At 40.2% G+C, this 19,545-nt stretch overlaps 1 protein-coding gene and 1 non-coding gene across 2 annotated transcripts; one reads left to right on the top strand and one right to left on the bottom strand.

The window, feature by feature from the left end:
• Window positions 1-10,749: 10,749 nt before the first annotated feature.
• On the top strand, window positions 10,750-12,193 carry LOC4344831 (uncharacterized). The gene has a single exon (XM_026027585.2). The coding sequence runs from the start codon at window positions 11,166-11,168 to the stop codon at window positions 11,802-11,804; it is 639 nt and encodes a 212-aa protein (XP_025883370.2). The 5' UTR covers window positions 10,750-11,165; the 3' UTR covers window positions 11,805-12,193.
• A 4,520-nt stretch (window positions 12,194-16,713) lies between these two features.
• Window positions 16,714-19,224, bottom strand: LOC9268385 (uncharacterized). Its single transcript, XR_001548429.3, has 2 exons — window positions 19,120-19,224; window positions 16,714-17,070 (listed from the first exon to the last, which is right to left on the bottom strand). It is a non-coding gene; the product is annotated as an uncharacterized protein (transcript).
• Window positions 19,225-19,545: the final 321 nt, after the last annotated feature.

Raw genomic sequence — 19,545 nt, 5'->3', positions numbered from 1 at the left:
CCTCTTCCACCTTCCATCTGTTCGCGCCCCTCCCTCCTCCCGATCTCTCATCCTCCCCCTCCTCAATCTCTCCCTTTCTTCTTTTTTTTTTCTCTCCCTTCTCCTTCTCTCTTTTTTAAAAAAATTAAAAATAAATCGGTGAATTCAAGACTTGAACCCATGATCATGGTTCATGGCGAGCACTTATAACCAAATCACCATATGATGGTTTGTGAACAAATCAGTTCTGTACCTTTAACAATTATACCTTGTTACTATGATTTGGCAGTAACATTATCCCAGAAGGGTAGTAACATCATATGTTACTGCAAAAATGTATAGGTTGTTACTGCAAACTTTATAGGTTGTTATTGCACTTTTGGCAGTAATAATATGATGAAATTTGCAGTAACAGAGAACATGCATAGTAACAGTGGCCCTATAGTAGTAATGTTTTTTAGATCTAGAGTACTAACGTACACGTCATGTCTTATTTTTCTAACCCATTTGCATCATGGCGTTCGTAAAAAAGAATTGCTTAACGAAACTAGAACCATCATAACTATTTTTTAACGTTGTTACTGCGAAAAGTAGACGTGTTATTGCATATTGGCCATCGTGTTACTACGCTGTTCCAGTGAGACGAGGACTAAAAAAGAGGTAAATCTCAATCTTTAGAGAGCAATATCTCTCACATCATATATTGTATTTCCAATCCGTTTGCACCATGAAGTTCATAAAAAAACGCTTAACGAAACTAGATCCATCATGGCTAATTTTTGACGTTGTTACTGCGATAATGTTGTCTTGTTACTGTACGATGACCGTCCTGTTACTGCACGATTCCTGCAAGACGAGAGCAGCAAAGTGGTGGGCGGGGAGGGAGTGGTGGGCGGGTTTGACTAGCGGGAGGACGCTTTGACCGAGGTGGGAGGGGGGTTTTGGGCCCTACGGAGGGTGGGGGGGTGGGTTTGACCCATGGGATGGGGGGTGTAGAATAGATTCAATATATATATATATATATATATATATATATATATATATATATATATATATATATATATATATATATATATATATATATATATATATATATATATACACATATATGTATATATATACACATATATGTATATATATATATACATATATATGTGTATATATATACATATATGTATATATATATATAGTATCAAATAAGTTGTTTGAAATTAATTACCCTTTGGATGTATATGCATGTGTGGACAGTGGACCAACATTGATATATATAACTCAAATAAGAATCGCATACTTGCATAGCTTGAGAATATTAATTCTATGAATGATTCAATTCCTTGAGAAGATTCTCAAAATGAGAATCTGAAATATTGTCTCAAAATGAGAAAATTAACTAAAAGTTCTCACAACTACCAGTATCGTGATCTGTTGCAAAGTCCCATGGTAGAGAAAAACGGCAAAATATAATGAGATTACAACCCTCTACTGCCATGCACACTTATCTTTTATAAGTTATAAAGATTTGGAGATTTGGTTATAATAACATTGAAAAATGGAAGGATGATTTGATATCTTGATGACTTTTGTCTTGGCACTTGTTCTAATCAAACAAGCAATCGAGTTTGGTTTTTGCCAGCGTTGACGAAGCTGATGCTAGACAGCGCTAGAGGTGTATTTTAAAAATAGGGAGAAAAAAGACGTGTGGTTTTTGAATGTTGTGACGATCGAAACAAGTTCCCAACTGATCTTGGATCCTTGGCACCCTGGCGGAAGCCTTCCAAGTAATTCTTGGGAACAAACTTATCAGTAATTCTTCATGACGCCAAGCTCTCCCAAGTAAATCGTAAAGATTATGCATGGTTACTGTATATATAATCTTCACTTCAAAATTTGAGCATCCACAGTTAAATGCAGCACGATTAACATGTTGATCTCAAATCCAATTAATTAAATTAATTTGCACCTGATCGATGTATAATCTACCGTTGCCTGCACGAGTTACTGACCTTTTTAATTAATTAAAGATATGCATCTTGACTTGATATCCTTCTTCTCCAGGGTCAGGCCGCAACCGCAAGCATGCTTGGTGACGATAATTAATCAAGCATGCTTAATTACGATTGATGTTGCATGATCATTGAGAAAGCGAAAGCCTCTCAAAATACGCGTCCCAAAATTAACGTTTGCATGCACACGCGCGCCCGGTACCATACCTGTTTCTCCATCAAGGATGGATCCAGTTGTTGAGTTCGACTGTCACTAAAGAAAAATAAATAAATTACAATTGGTGATGTCACAATGCCCCGAATATTTGTTTTACCCTTTCTTTGAGGTTTATTGAAATTACTACTGTCGATGTCGACCATATATCGTGTGCGTGGCAAACCGATTCGCACCTAGCTAGTGCCCTCGAAATGATAGGTTATAGGATGATGATATGAATTTTAGAAGTTGTTATGCATTAGTGGTGATTTTTTTAATTTATAAAATATTAGTGTTATTTCTGTTACAGAAAGTGCCAAGTTCTAATGAACAAAAAAAAGAGAATAATTTGCTGAAAATCTAGAGAAATTTGGTTCGTCTCAAAAGGAGCTTAAATGAATTTTATATGGATTTTACAATTTACTCAATTTTTCAGTTAAACAACAGGTATTCCATATGCATTTTCCAGATTTAAATATATGGGGTCCACTGGTCAGTCTCATGCCAATATGCTAAAAGGCCCATGGGGTTTGTGAAATAGGACACCAGGTCCCCAGCACGTGATGATAGGAATATTCTTTAAGAGTCTACAAATGTTATGGTATTTACAATTAGATCCTGGTCCTACATGTCAGTTCCTGTGGTTTTACAGTATGGACCCTACATTTTTTTATTATTATACGACAAAGTCCTCGTCTTCAACCTCCAACAGCCCAATGGACTAGGAGGCGCGGCCGTGGCTTGGGCGAGCTCGCCGGTGGCGAACGGCGTGGCCAAAAGAAAAAAATGTGTGCATGCTTCTTGCGCACCAGTAGGTGGTCTAAATGCGGCCGATGGTGACTCCAGTAAATATGTAGGGGTGGCTCAAGTGGTGGTGAGGCTCGGCATGCTTGTGAATGTTGAGCTCCGATTCGATTTAGGGAAGTACTCCGTACAATGCATGAATGTGTGTTATAGGGGTTCTTGGATGCTCACCAAGGTTGGCGCGAGGTCCGGAAAGGTCTGGACGGCTACTGCTGCTGTTGGAACGTCCCGGCGGCATCGTGGACTCCGGGTGGATGTCGACGGCGTGCTACCGACAACGAGCTGGAAATACAACATGTCCAGTGTGTCAGTGTGGTCCTTGGGAGACTAAGGTTGCGACGAATCGTTTTGCAACTCACCGGAGGGAGAGTAATCGACGGCGAGGTCCCTCGGTTGGAGTCGAGGAAGACGAAGGCCGACCTCACTCTCCTTAGTGCACCGATCTATTCTCTTCTTGGGGAGAATTGAATAGGGTATCATGGTGATGGTGTTGGCGAGACAGCTCGGCCGGATCTGCACCGTGGTGGCCGGAACGCGAGGACGACGCCGGCGGCTGCGCTCGGTGCGCGCCGTGGAGCTCCGATGGCGCGGTCGCGTTCCCGGTGAATGGATATGTGTATTGGCACAAGATTAGATGGAATGGAATGGGCATGGAGAGGAGATAATGGAACGCAAGAGAAGTAGGGATGACCACGGCTCGTCGGCGGTTGAGACACCGTTGTCATCTTCACGGCCGATGACGGAGAAGAGGAGGTGGAGGATGGCTGTAATGGCTGTTTGCTCAGCTTCGCCGTAATGTGGGAGGAGAGGCGACGCTGCGAAGGTACATGTGTCCAACTGTCGGTATATGTGTAGCAAAACCGGTTAGAATACGCAAAAGCTGCAATGGGATTTGGGGATAGACGGAAAACGCATGGAAGTAATTGATATATCCCCTCATGTATAGCCCAAGAAAGTTCAAAAGAAAATGTATGCCCAACAGCTCATTAAAGCATAACAGTCCAGTAAACCAAGTTCATATAGAGCCCAATTATTGGTGGATTAAGTACACTTTAGGTCCCACAGTTTATCACCGAATATAAATTTATTCCTGAATTGCAAAACTGGATACAATGTATCTCCAACTTAAAAAACAGTGCAAACGAGATCCTTTAGTAGTATTGTCCTCGGTTTTGGCTGATATGGTATCTATATGGATCCTTTGATTAGGTGTTCGTCTCACGTGGCATTGACGTGGTGCTTACGTGTCAGTTTGATCTGAAAATAAATAAAAGGAACAAAATTGAAAACTAAAAAGTTAAAACAGTATAGCGGGACCCATATATTAGTCAAACAAGAAGATAAAAAAATAGTGGTAGTGGGACCGATATGTTAGTGGGTACCACCGGAAAAAAACTATGTTAAAAGATCATCAAAATCAATTTTAAAATCAAATTTTAAAATTCAAATTTTGGTTTTGACTTATAAAACAAAATTATGAATCTATATATAGTAGGATGTGTCACATCCTATTCTATTCTAGATTCAACTAGTATGGTGACCCTCGTAGATTATACGGTTAGTATCGTTATAATTTTTCTCATATAATAGCTTAAATATTTTCATATTTTATTATTAAAATATATTTAAAATAGCAACAAAATTTTGAATTTTGTATTATATTGATAGTTACTAATTATTCTCTGTTTCAAATTTTACTAATTTCTAAATTGTATTCCTATATGGACTCTAGACTCTTTTCTCCATCTTGCTTATATTTTAAATTTTGAATTTTAGTTATTTATAAGTTGTATTTCTATATGGACTCTTAATTCTACTTTTATTTTTTCGATTTTTTTAATTCTTTTTCTCAGTTAGTTCTAAATTTCTATATGAACCCTATATTCTTCTTCCAATATTCTAATAATTTAATTCCGAAATAAATTATGTTCTTATATGGACTCTAGACTATTCTCCCAATATTTCTTATTTTTAATTTCGAGTTTTTCTCTCCATCTTGCTTATTTTTTAAAATTTGAATTTTAGTTATTTATAAATTGTATTTCTATATGGACTCTTAATTCTTAGAACTACTATTAGGAGGCCCACCCCACCCCATGTCTCATCATCCCACTCCTACCGTCGTCGGAGTAAACGATTTTCTCCTATCGCGCCTCAACTACCCACCTTTATTCGAGTAAACGATTTACTACGATAATAAAAATAACTCCCCTGCTTCCGATCCCAACCCACGTCCCGCATCGTGCTCCCACCATTATCGGAGTAATGATGTACTTCGATAAAAACAACTTCTCTGCTTCCGCTATATATTCTATTTTTCCCATACCCAACCAACCACCCTCGCCCCCACTTCATTTTTTCCTTTTTTTTCAGATCTGAATCGATCCACCATCCCAGCCCATAGATCGGTGACACACCATGGAGGAGGACAACGACACCGTGGTGGTTAATGGCAGTGGCCGGCGAGCGGTAGCCGGCGGCGGTTGAGGCGAAGGAACTGCTTCGGGCCTCGCTGTCGGACGCTAGGCAACACCTTAACAAGCAAGGAGGTGTTCACCTAGCCAATAGCAACAACCAGCGGCTGCTCCACGTCGGTGACATTGATAGAACAAGCAAGTAAGGAAATGACACTCTGATTTGCATCTGCATACTCTCCTTCAACTTCACGCATGAAGCCCTATTTTTTTTCAAATCAAATTAACGTGCAATCTCCAATATTACCTGATCTCAACTGATGGGCTGCACAAGTCCTTGATTTGCACATCGTGCTGCATGTCGCTGGCCACAGAGGATAGGGTGGAGTCAGCCGGTGATGGAGGTTGTTTGCTATTTTTCTTTTGCTCGTCATCTCTATTGACATGAACGAGAATATTTTTGCATTTTTTCGTGCTTGCTAGATGATGGATGGCTGCTCCTGCACAACGTTGAGCTCATCTCTATACCACACCGCTATATCCTTCCATGATTCCACCATCGACTATTGCTCGCCACCCGGTTGCCCTCTCCACTACCAGTCACAAGACACATATCATGCTCTTCATCCTTATAGCAAGATCCAGCAAAGCCACTAGATGGATTTTTGGCTGAATCATTTTTTTTTCTTTTCTAGTTTGATTCACCTGTGAGTAATTTTATCGCTTATGTGTGATTGAGTCTGTAATTTTTTCATTCATACGACTATTTTATGATACAGATCAACAATACTTTTAGTATCAGTTTTTACTCTTTTACCGTATATTGAACACATCAGTAAACAATAACATATTACTACACAGTGGCTACGAGATCATGACTATATCGACAGGAAGGTGGTAATTGTTTTACTCGCAGACCACAAAATCTCAATTTTTACTCTTATACTGTGTATTGAACACATCAGTAAACATATTACTACACTATGGCTACGAGATCATGGGCTATATCGAGAGGAAGGTAGTAATTGTTTTACTCACAGACCATGAAATCTAAACAATATTTATAAATATTGGTAAAAGAATTACTATCGTTGTAAGCTGGTAGTAATTCTTTTACGACCATCTAGGTATGGCGTCATACGATGTGGAGGCATTCATGCGAGTAAATATGTTACTTTTGAATGAACAGATGTAGAAGGCTGTGAGTAAATGAAAAACTCCACGGAGTAAATTCTTACTTTTGAAACGTGCGGAGATACTAGACAAAGGGAAAACTCGGAAAGAAAAACTAGACGGTAAATATTTTACTAAAACGTGAAAACAGAAAAACAACAGAGAAGAAACAAAAAAACAGAAAAAATCTGGATAGTTAATATTTTACTGGGCCTATTGATGAAGCATGGATGAGATGGAAAAGAGAAAAAAGAAACACGAAAGGTGGAGTAGTAAAAAACCAAAAAAGAACAAACCGAGAAAAGGTGGGATGCGGAGGAAAGGTGGGGTGGTAAAAAAGGGAAAACCGGGAGGAGAGGGCGCTGTGCGGTGCTCGAACTAATATTCCGTGCTTTAGAGCTTGGAATAGCGCTACCGCTTAATTCTACTTTTAATTTTTTTAATTTTTCTTAATTTTGGCTTTCAGTTAGTTCTAAATTCCTATATGAACTTATATTCTTCTTTCAATATTTTTATTTTTTACTTTTGAAATAAATTACTCCCTCTGTCTTAGAATATAAGAAGTTTTAATGTTGGACACGGTTATTAAGAAAGTAGGTAGAAGTGGTGCTGGAGGATTGTGATTGGATGAGTATTGGAGGTAGATGGGAAAAGTGAATGGTGGAGTATTGTGATTGGTTGGGAAGATAATGTTGGTGGATAAGTTGTTATATTTTGGGACAAATCCTGAGGGCTAAAAGTTGTTATATTTTGGGACGGAGGGAGTATATTCTTATATGGACTCTAGACTCTTCTCCCAATAGTGCTTATTTTTAATTTTGAATTTTAGTTATTTCTAAATTGTATTTCTGCATGAACTCTAAACTTTACTCTCTCTTTTTTTAATTTCAAATTTCAAATGGTTCTAAATTCCTATATGGACTCTAGAGTTTTCTTTCAATATTCCTATTTTTTAATTCCAAATTTATGTTTTTTTTCTAAATTATATTATATATGTGCTATAGAATCTTCTTTCAATATTCCTTGTTTTCTAATTCCAATTTTAGTTATTTTTAAATTGTATTTCTATAAGGACTCTAACTTCTAGTTTTAGTTTTCTTATTTTTAATTCGAATTTCAATTAGTTCTAAATTGTATACTTGTATGGCCTCTAGTCACCTCTTCCTATATTCCCTGTTTTTAATTCCGAATTTTCATTATTTTTAAATTGTATTTCCATATTGATCTGTCATGGTTACGGATAAGACATACCTCCTATCCCACGTCTTATGGAAAATACAGGTACGGTATACCTTCGTGTATACGGTACATTTCCGTATGTGATAAGAAAATCTATAAGATATTATGGAAAATATCCTCACGGGCGGGTGATTAACAGAGTTCTACTCGGGGAGGATTGAGTTTATTCTATATTGTGCAGGGTTCATTGTCTCCGAGTTCTACTCGGAGACAAAGGCAATTCACAGTAAAATAGGCATAGGGGTTTAGATCATCAATCATCAAATCATAGCGCCAACGCACCCACCAAAGTTTACAAAGCCGGAGAACGTGAAGCTATCCTTATCGAATCATCTCGACAAAGATCTCGTTGGTAACGTCGGATTCATCTGTTCTCTGTATACTCTATGATTCTCCATATGAATCTCCTATAAACTGGATCAAGGGATATTACCTTACGAGAAATCTGAACCAGTATAATCTGTCTCTCTGTTTGTTTTGATGTCATATCGTGTAGATCCTCGTACCAACGTACCATAATACCCTATTTATTCGGTGTACGGGTATTCACCGTCGACAGACTCTACTTTTCGTTTAATTTCCTCTAATAAGGTGAGAATTTCTAAACCGTGAGAGCGAACGTGGATGCTCTTTTTTTATTATTACTTTAATAAGTTAATAGATTTTTGGAGTATATCAAACGATGAAACCCTAAGACCTCGCCGCCTTGGTGAGTCTGGTGTACACATGGATGTGAGGCGGATTTCCGACATGTCGCGCATCGGGAGGGAGATGATGAGGTAGACGACGACCTGTCACCTGTGGGCACACATCCATCCCGTCACGGATGACGCCGGATATTTTGGCGGCTTTGAGGGGAAAAACACGTACTCCACGTCGATGTCTCTATGGGGCCGGCCCACTCACAGCAACAGGAGGGAGGTCGGCGAGTAACGTGTGGTGGGTCCCGCCGTTGATCTCCATGCTTGCCGACTATCGCTCGACTAGGGCATGTTTAGTTGGTGAAATGAAAATGTTTTAATGTCACATCGGACGTTCGACTAGATGTCGAAAGGGTTTTCGGACACGAATGAAAAAAAACTAATTTCATAACTCGCTCGGAAACCGTAAGAATCTTTTGCGCCTAATTAGTCTGTCATTAGCATATGTGGATTACTGTAGCACTTATAGCTAATCATGACCTAATTAGGCTCAAAAGATTCATCTCGCGATTTACATGCAAACTGTGCAATTAGTTTTTCTTTTCATCTATGTTTAATATGCCATATATATGTCCAAAGATTCGATGTGATGTTTTTAGAAAAATTTGTGGGCAACTAAACAGGCCCTAAGAACACACGGCCCAGCAGTGCTAAACAACCTTTTCTTGACTATGAATGGATATACGTTAACTAGCTAAAGTTTAATCTATTTATTTTATTGAAACACGTAAAGTTAAATTTCACATTGCATGTTGGTAAGATGGTATATCACATATATTCATTTATATTGTTAACTTTTTATAATTATTTGGATGATCTCGTTTTTCGTTAGTACTTTTTTCAAACTACTAAACTCTAAACTGTACTGTTTCATAATAATTTAAGTTTAATTTACAATGTATTAATGGTTTTTTGTTTTACGTACCCAGTTAATTAATGTCTTTGGATAGAATGCTTCGACTTGAGGTTGTGTTCAGTTCACGTTAAAATTGAAAGTTTGGTTGAAATTGAAACGATGTGACGGAAAAGCTAGAAGTTTATATGTGTAAAAAAATTTTGATGTGATGAAAAATTTAAAAGTTTAAAGAAAAACTTTGGATCTAAACACGGGCTCAAGTATAGTTGGCCATGTGGGCCGCCCGGCACGGCACGGCCCAGGCCCGGCCGTGCCTGGGCCGAGGCTTGTCGGGCCGGCACGGCCCGACCGACGCACCGGGCCGTGCCGTGCCAGCCCACGTGCCGCACTCACGGCCCAGGCACGGCCCAACACGCCTCGGGCCGTGCCGGGCCGGCCCGAAGGCACGATGGGCCGTCGTGCTTTTCCTCAGAATAAGTCTAAATTTCCTCCCTCCTATTGGGCTGTGACATATGTACAGCTACAAAAAGTCTATTTTACCTCCCTCTTCTTTGGGCTGGGGTATATAAATAGCTAAAATAAGTCTATTTAAGGTCCCTATTCTTTAGACAGTTACATTTATATGTCTATTTTTAGTCCCTATACTTTATGTGCCGGGCCTGGCCTGCCGGCCCATCGTGCCGGGCCGGCCCGACCGTGCCGGGCCAGCCCAGCGTGCCGGTGGGGAGGCCCAGGCACGGCCCGATGGTCGGGCCGGGCCAGCACGGGCCCGACCCAAGTCGGGCCGTGCCGTGCTTGGGCCGGGCCAAAAAGGCGTGCCGTGGGCCGGGCCTTCGGGCCTCGGGCCTTATGGCCAACTATAGGCTCAAGCAGTCAAGTCAAGCTCATCGTTTGGTCCTACCATGGTGCATTGAGCAGGAAGGTTCGTTCCTACGTACGGGAGATGATGTCACGATTAGCTGTAGTAGCTTATAGATCAAGTTTCGTATGCACGTCACGTCAAATTGGGATCCACCAGCGGAAAGTGAAATCATCCCTCGAGGAGATATCCTCTTGTTTCGAGCATGTCACCTAAATAGTCATCAAAAAATATAAAAAAAATTGACAACATAGATTAATGTGAAATATATCACTGCACAAACATGCAAGTTTAAATTCAACTTCTACAAGTTGTAACAAAAATAACAAATATAGTTGCGAATGTGCGATAACTATTTTCAGTTTTTTTTTTGTAATTTATAGAAGTTGAATTTAGTCTTGCATGTTTGTGGAGTGGTATATTTCGTATTAATCTATGTTGTCAATTTTTTTAAAAGTTTTTTAATACCTATTTAGATAACATGCAACTAAGGAGAGGATATCCGCTTGAGGGATGAAAATCCACATCCGATCCACCAGCTTCACTGTCTATAAAAATTGGGATATTATCCAATACCATTTCGAGGTGTCCCCTTGTTAACTACTCTACATCATGTGCTAATCTCTCTTTGTTAGTAATTGGTAGCATCTTCTTATATCTAATTAAGCTCTAGCTAATTACTTGATTAGTAGCTAGTATTATCTGTTCAAGATGAGCACTATCACGTATGAGGTGGAGCCGTCGCACCTCGCGCCGTCGGCGGCGGCGCAGCTCCGGCTAAGCAGCGCCGCCTCGGCTTCGGCTTCGTCGGCGCCAGCAAGGGCAAGCCGCTTGGGTTTGGGGCCGGGGATGTCGTCGTCCGGGGTAACACGCTCGCTCAGCTCTTCACCGACCACGTCGTCCCCCACCTCCGCCGCCGCGGCGCCGGCGACGGCGCCGGGATGCAGATCTTCGTCAGGACGGTGACGGCCGGACCGCTCGCCGTCGAGGTGAACCCGTGGGACACCGTCGGGAAGGTGAAGGCCAAGATCCAGGCTAAGGGGGGCATCCCGGCGGCGCAGCAGCGGCTCATGTTCGCCGGCCGGCACCTCGAGGACGGCCGCACCCTCGCCGAGTACGGCATCAAGAAGGAGGCCAACCTGCACCTCGCCCTCCGCCTCCGCGGCGGAGGCGCTGCCGGCGGCGGCGGCGACGCGCGTGCGGCTGACTCCGGCGGCTGGGGTCACTGGGCGACCACCGTCGGCCTCTTCGTCACCATGGTTTCCCTCGCCGTGGCGGTGAACGCCGGCGACGCTGGCGACCTCCAACTCTTCTTTCTTTGGGCACTTGCTGTTGCCGGAGTTAACCTGATCACCGCCGGCGTCTACCTCTCCAGCAGAGACGACGTGAGCCGGAGCTGCACCGTAGTGCTCGCCATGGCGGCTGCGTTCGCTCGTCGGAATTTGGCCGTGTTGGGTACCATCGCCGCGTCGTCGGCAGCGACCGGAGTCATGTTCAGCGCCACGCAACCGGTGCTCTGCTTCTTTTTCTTCGCTCTGTTTGTTTCCTCTCTTTCTCTTGTCACAAACCACTGTTGCTGATGGACACAACTACTCCCCCGTAAAAAAAAAAAAAACAACTCAACCTGTGACCCCTACTAAACTACTCCCTCCGTCCCATAATATAAGGGATTTTGAGTTAATTCAAAAAAATTTTAGAATTATTATTTACTTTTTTGTGACTTACTTTATTATCCAATCCAAAGTACTTTACGCACAACTTTTCGTTTTTTATATTTGCATAAATTTTTTGAATAAGACGAGTGGTCAAACACTACAAGCAAAAACTCAAAATCCCTTGTATTATGGGACGGAGGGAGTACTATGAATACAAAGGGTCACATCCCCTCTTAAGTTAAATTTATTTAGCACGGAAAGAGTACACAAGAGCTTGTTTTTTGATATAATATATATATATTTTTCTTATTTTCTATCTGATAGTAAGTTTAATAGTAGGCTATAAGTTAATTATAAGCTTATGAGAAAGAGAGAAAAATAAAGAAAATGAAAAGTATTGTCTGTCTTGTCTATAAGCCGGTAATATGATCCTCGTTGTTGTCTTGTCTAGTTGGGCTGTAACTATGCATGAGATATGCTAGTGAATATAATATGTGTGTTTATCACTCCCTCCGTCTCATTTTAAGCGCAATCTTTGAGTTTTTATATTCAACTTTAATCATCTGTCTTATTTAAAATTTTTTAATAAAATTTAAAAAACATAAGTCATGCATGAAATACTATGGATGTTTTATCATCTAATAACAATAAAAATATTAATCATAAAAAAATTTAAATAAGATGGACAATCAAAGTTGGACACATAAATTTATGGTTGCGCTTAAAATGAAACGAAGGAAGTATATGTTCTACTCCATATATACTGAATTATTTGCCGTAGACTTTTCATCTATACATGAAATCGTGAGTCTTTATTTTAAAACAATAAATTATACTCCATATGTGCTAAAATATAAGAAGTTTTGGTTAGATAAAATTCTTAGACATCAAACCCAAACATATTATATTTTGATCTTATATTTTGAGATAGAAAGAAATTAAGTTTATTAGTTGAAGCTCTGATCGATCAGGGGCGGTCGAGGCAAGATCATAAAAACGTCGTTCGCACCGGCGGCGACCGACGGCGGCCACTCGGCTTCGTTGTCAGTGGCCAGCGACGGCGACGGCGGCCACCTGACAGGGTGGACAGCGACACCAGACATGGTAGCTAGTGAGTGGACGAATTTCTTACGAAATTTCCATGCCAACGAGACGGCGACAATGAATTTAATATGGTACTCCTATATACTCCTATAAAATTAGGGTGGAGTAAGCAGCAGTCAAATTTGAATTGGCTTATAAGCAGCTCGGAACCAACGATTGGTTGACTTATGAAGCTAATAAAGTAGTACAATTTTGTACTCCATCCTGTTTGGTCATCACTTTCCATTTTTTGACTTGAATTTTTCACTAGTGTGCGAAGGATCAAATAATGGCTGATAAGATAGGGTAATGACAAGAATGTTAATTCTGTCAGGAAGTAAACATTGCCAATCTGTCAAGGTGTATTGCCAACGACTGTTTTTTCACTTCTACAAAAAAAAGGAAAAAAGAAAAAAAAAGAGGTAAAAATCTGGGATAACAGATCCAAAAATGGGTAAAAGCGGAAAATGTTACTTAGAATTTCAGTTGATCATCCGATGACCGAATTACTCATACGACATAGTAGCAAAGAACATCAGCTGATGGTGAATAAAGTAAAACTATGTACTAGCAACTTTCTGACCACCTCAACATTATCCCAATAACTTAATTTCAATGATAGCTCACGTCTGTGTCAGTGGAGGCCGCCATGGATTCCTAAGCATGACCATGGCGACGCCGAGCAGGAGCATCAAGAAGAGGACGAAGGCGACGGCCGGCCCGCCGCCGCCGACGCCGGGGACGTGCGCCGTAACTGCAGACGCCGCGGTGAGGAGGCCTACCACGGAGAGGTCACGGCGGCGGCGCAGGTAGGAGGAAGCTATTGCACCGGCGGCCGGGAGGCTGAATACTGACGGATTGCCGGCGGCCGCCGTCGCGTTGGATTTGACGCCGGCGATGATGAGGCTTGCGCCGGCGAGGACACCGACGAGCCCGACGAGTGGGACATAGCTGACTTGGGCGTGGGCCACACCGACGCCAACCGGGAGGACAGTCGCGCTGACCGAAAGAAGCGTGACGACGAAACCCAGCTGGTGATTCATCATCCGCGCCGGCCCTGCAATTAGAAAGATTTTTTTAATGGTAATCTGAATATCTTTATGAACCTCAATTGGGATGTCACGGTTAATTAATATAAAGAACGGAATCTTAAGCTAGAACTAAAATATGCTGCACTGTTCGGTTCAAGCTTCATCATCGTCTGTCTCCGTTTTTAGAACAAATGGTCAACCTTTTAAATGTTGACCAATAATTAGTCAAACTCGAGCGTGAGTTTCAAAACTTCAAATTTTGGGTATCAACATAGGCTGTGTTTAGTTCACACCGAAGTTGGAAGTTTGGTTGAAAATTGAAACGATGTGATTGAAAGTTTATGTGTGTAAGACAGGTTGATGGAAAAAGTTGGAAGTTTAGAAAAAAACTTTGGAACTAAACAAGGCCATAGTTATGGAGAAGGAAAGTGTGAAGAAGATATCAAGTTAATAAAAGCTGCATGTCGTAATCTTGAGTCAACGGTTATACAGCTTTTTGCCAACTTCGGATGGAGATTCACAAATAGAATTCAATAATTTTGTGATCTTTTCTTGTATTGGTTTTTAGTACTTGGCGTGTGTTCCTGTCCTTTTAGGCCTGGTTTTTATAACTTTTTTGTCATGCGTTTTTATTTGTATGAATTGGTGTAATAATTAGCTGTAACTCATTGATCAAAGGCTAGGATTTATCTTTAAAAAAAAGTCCACAATTCATTATGAGCTTTTGATGGCTGCAAGCGGAGTACGTGATGATAGGCCTTTGAAGGCTGGTAGTGGTTGGGCTGCTTTTAATGGGCTTTTATATGTGATAGCCAATGGGCTGCTCAGCACTTTGGGGCCCCGTGGGTCATCTGGGGCGAAGATGCCGCCCCGCCCAGTCCCCGCATGAAGTCGGGGCCCCGTCGCGTAAGACCCGCAGGTGAAGATTTAGCCCCCCCTTGCCCCGTAGGAGTGGGGAACCTGTCAGGGCCCTGCCCCCAACAGGGAAATTGCCATCTCTAATCGTGATATTTGTTTTAATTATCGATTGAAATCTTTGGGTTGAAGCTAGTTTAAAACTTAAATTTAGAATTAATTTGAACGGTCTTTTGTCACTTTCGTTTCTCAGTTAAAGCTTTATCGCCATTTAGGACCACTCAGAGTAGCTCTAAAATAAAAAATATATATTTTTTTTATTTATTTAACCACACATTTCTTCAGCTTTTAAGCTGCAACCAAACAAAGTGCACCTTCACCAGATTCGGAGGAAACATGTCAAAGCTAACGCTTCTTTGTATTCCCTCAGTCGCAGAATATAAGGATGTATTAAGAAAATAGGTAGTATTAAACGGGAGAATGTTGTGATTGGTTAAGAAGTGTAGATATGTGAGAAAATTAAATCTTAGAAGGTTGTGATTGGTCGATAAGAGAATATTGGTGAATAAGTTGTTATATTTTGGGACAAACCTTAGGGGCTAAAAGTTATTATATTTTGTGACGGATGGAGTACTTTTTTTTTTCTATTATCAAGATTTAGACAAGAAAATTTAGTTAATTTTAGAGAAATGAGGATGGTAATTGTTCATAAACGAGCCACACATAAATGACTAAAATTTCGTTCTCCTGTCTTTGAGACCATCTAGTATAAAAGCGTCATTATTTTACATACTTTTCGACATGCTTTATATATGTACAGGGCTTAACACATATGATGAAGTCATTGAAAAGTGAACAAATCAATAAAAATAATTTATGAATAAAACTTTATATGTGCTATCAGAGCATCCACAATGTGGGACTTAGAGAAGGCACTAAAGGAGAGAATAGGATGGTGTCGCACCTATAGTACATTGCAGCTGTTTTTGTAGGTCTCAACCCAAGAGGCTGGTTCTAGCGGAGAGATAAAGTGTTGGGACAAACCTGTTAGTGTGTCTTTGGGTGTGTTTAGTTCACCCTAAAATTGGAAGTTTAGTTGAAATTGAAACGAAGTGATGGAAAAGTTAGAAATTTGTGTGTGTAGAAAAGTTTTGATGTGATAGAAAAGTGAGAAGTTTGAAGAAAAAATTTGGAACTAAACTCGGCCTTTGTTCTGGATTCTCTTTGTTTTGTATGTTGGAGAGAACTGAGAGCATCTCTTTATTTGTTTAATATAGGTGGAACCCACGATAGTAGGGATGGATAACGAGCCAGCTCGGCTCGTTAAGGCTCAGCTCGTTTGAGCTCGTTGTCTTAACGAGACAGCTCGGCTCGGCTCGTTAATGTTAATGAGCTAAAATGCTAGCTCGGCTCGGCTCGCGAGCTAGCTCGTTAAGCTCTTTAGGTTCGTTAACGAGCTATATCTCATTAATATCATATTAATAATTTTATTTAACATTTTCTTATGTATTAACATAAATAATAAACATTAACTAAAATAATACTCACTAAATATGAATAGTTTTGATGTAACTAAAAAAACTACGCACTAGTCAAGAAACACTAAGTTCATATAGATATGGTGATATTTTATATTAACGAGCTAAAAGGCTAGCTCGACTCGACTCATTAAGATTACGAGTTCAAATTGATCCGATTCGAGCTTGCTACAAGCCGATCCGGGCCACGAGTTTCGAGTTTTTTGTTCACCCCTACACGATAGTACCTGCTACTGATTTATAGTACACTATAACCATTCACACCATTGCTATGTTTAATATGAGACCCACATCTAATACTCCTTTTACCACCACTCACACCCATTGTTATGTTTGACATGGGACCCACATCTAATAATCTTTTACCATTGTGAAGTTTACCATAGTTAGTGCTTCCTGCACTAGGCCCTACCACTATTGCTTATTGTTACATATACATTGAGGATATCCTCGGTAGTCTAAAAGACAAGATTGAAATACAAACAGCAATACAAATTCTCAAAAATTAACTCAAAAGTAATATTTAAAATTAAAAAATTGTCTGCGATAAGCCAATCAACGGATAATAAGATAACCACTACGGCCTACTCGAACTCTTATTTCTTTTCATCCCCGTCGGGAAGCCAGTTTGGCAGAGACTGCAATGGATCCTCATGGCTAAAACCTTGTTCCGAAACCTTGTTCCTGAAAAAGAATACTAATAATTCATTTTTTCCCCATGTTTGCTTAAACATAGAAGATGCCTCCGGTAAGGTAAAGAGAGAGAGCTCCAAATTTGTAAAAAGGCACGGAATACAACTGATAAGCAGTCGACGAATTGACGAGAAGTCAAAAACTCAATCTTTAAAATGACACAAGTTGTAGAACATACCAATGACAAAATCAAAAAGAGAAAATAACGAATTTGCAAAGCGACTAGCTAAAAAACTGTCGAGTGTTTTTTTGGAAAACTTTCAAATCTAACTATAGTATATAATTTCACTAGAACTATACTATAATAATAATAACTGGTACATATATGTATTAAAATAATATATGCAACTTTATATCTAATTTATATTTATATAGAGATAACAATGTAGTTATAGTGTAGTTACACTGTACTTATAATATAATTACAATGTAATTATAGTGTAACTACAATGTAACTAGCATATAATTGGAATGAAATTTAGATGTAACATGAACAAATTTACCATAAACATATGATGATGTGGCTAGCTTGTGAAAAGAGGGTTTAGATCCGGTAGCAAAATATCTCAGCACAAATCTTAAAGCGGAATCGACGGCCTAAAAATTTGACAGTTTTCACTCATCAGTCATTTAGCAGTTTCGATTTGCAAATGATAAAAGGATTAATGGCAGGATTTCACATGTAAAAGAGGCTATTAATTTCTAAACCACACATAAATTTTCCTAATCCCTTTATTCCAAAGGGAAGAGATATACTTTTCCCCCTGCGCTTCTCAGAGAACACCTTCATCTTTAGAAAGGATTGAACAGCTTTTGTAAAGGAATAATTAGCGTTAAAAGACTTGGGTAGCCTACGAGCATAACCAAGTCTGAAGATCTGAGTATTCCAAATTTATGTCTTCCTGCTCCACAAATTAATTGCGAATTCGGAAGTAACCAAATTGTATGCGGAAGTTCATACGCACTACCTTTCCGGCAACAGAGATTTGAGAAAAGAAATCTTCTGCAAACCCAGATGATCTTATTATCCAAACAAAAAAAGAGGTAGATAAAGAAAAATACGAGAAGTGATGAAAACAGATTTGACTTAATTTAAAAGGCGGCTTTTGCAGGTTGAACTAAACCGATTAAACTGGCCATATATGGCCATGCGTCCAAGGCCCGGTAATTTTGGCCCCAGCATGGCCTGACTCTGGTCGTGCCCGTGCCAGCCCAGCCCAACAGCCGTGTCGTACTTGGGCTGCTACCTTGGCACGCTGGGCCCGCACGGCCCGGCCCGAAGTGTAGGGTTGCGAAACGGACTTATTCTCACCATATGTAAGACATATCATAAAGAATTGGAGGCAAAATAGACTTACTATATGACACGGCCCAAAGAGTAGAGACGTAAAATAGACTTAATTTAGCTATATATATATATATATATATATATATATATATATATATATATATATATATATATATATATATATATATATATATATATATATATATATATATATATATATATATATATATATATATATATATATATATATATATATATATATATATATATATATATATGCCACGGCCCAAAGAAGAGGGAGGAGAAATAGATTTATTTTTAAAAAAGGAATGATGGACCGCTCGTGCCTTTGGTGGACCGGCACGGCACGGCCCGGCTTCCGGTGGGTCGTGCCTGGACGCTGAGGTGCAGCCCGTGGACCGGCACGGCACGGCCCGAAGTATTGACCGTGCCGTGCTGACCCGATCGCCTGATCGCCTTGGGCTGTGCCCGTAGGAAGCGAGGGTAAACTTAAAAACAGATTGGTATAGTATGAACCAACCGTTACGAAGAGAGGACGTTACCAACTGAAAATAGATTGGTTTAACTGTACATAGAACGAATTCAATCAACCATGTAAAGTGGCTAAAATCGAAGAGAGGAGGAGATTCGAGAAATAAAGCTGTACATAGAACGAATTCAATCAACCATGTACAGTTAAAGAGTGGCTAAAATCGAAGAGAGGAGGAGATTCGAGAAATAAAGCTGGATACCTCAGAAAAATAACCAATTGGAGTGAAAGGCCGTTTCGACGATGAGGAGACGAAGTCGAAACCCAGTGAATTTCGTGGTAGGCGAAAGGGAGGCTAGGATGAGGCACCGAGGCCGGGTGGGCATGGGCTTTTTATAGGCCTAGGGTACAAGTACCGTCCGGTCAGGTTACCGTGACCTTAACCTTCATCTTAGTATAGGTAGTTTCCACGAAGCTTCCATCCCCAAGGCGGGGCTAAACGACAGCTTAATCACAGTATCACATGATGACATGACCCGGATTGGGATCAACTGCAGTGGTTATAGTCCCTGCAACTTAAGCAGTCATACAGACACCATTAGATTAGAAATTAACGTTCTAGATCTTTCCTGAATACTGTTCACAAGAACAGTACAAAGCTCGTTCCTGCTGCAATTAAGAAATTAAA

This window comes from Oryza sativa, chromosome 8 (genome assembly GCF_034140825.1).
Source record: "Oryza sativa Japonica Group chromosome 8, ASM3414082v1".
In the NCBI taxonomy this organism is placed as follows: Eukaryota; Viridiplantae; Streptophyta; class Magnoliopsida; order Poales; family Poaceae; genus Oryza; species Oryza sativa.
Note: the sequence above shows the minus strand (reverse complement) of the source record. Positions and strands in the feature narration are given on the sequence as shown.

What these genes read in the sequence shown, in the direction of transcription:
- LOC4344831 (XM_026027585.2), top strand. Translation starts at nt 11,166, where the DNA reads ATGCAGATCTTCGTCAGGACGGTGACGGCCGGACCGCTCGCCGTCGAG.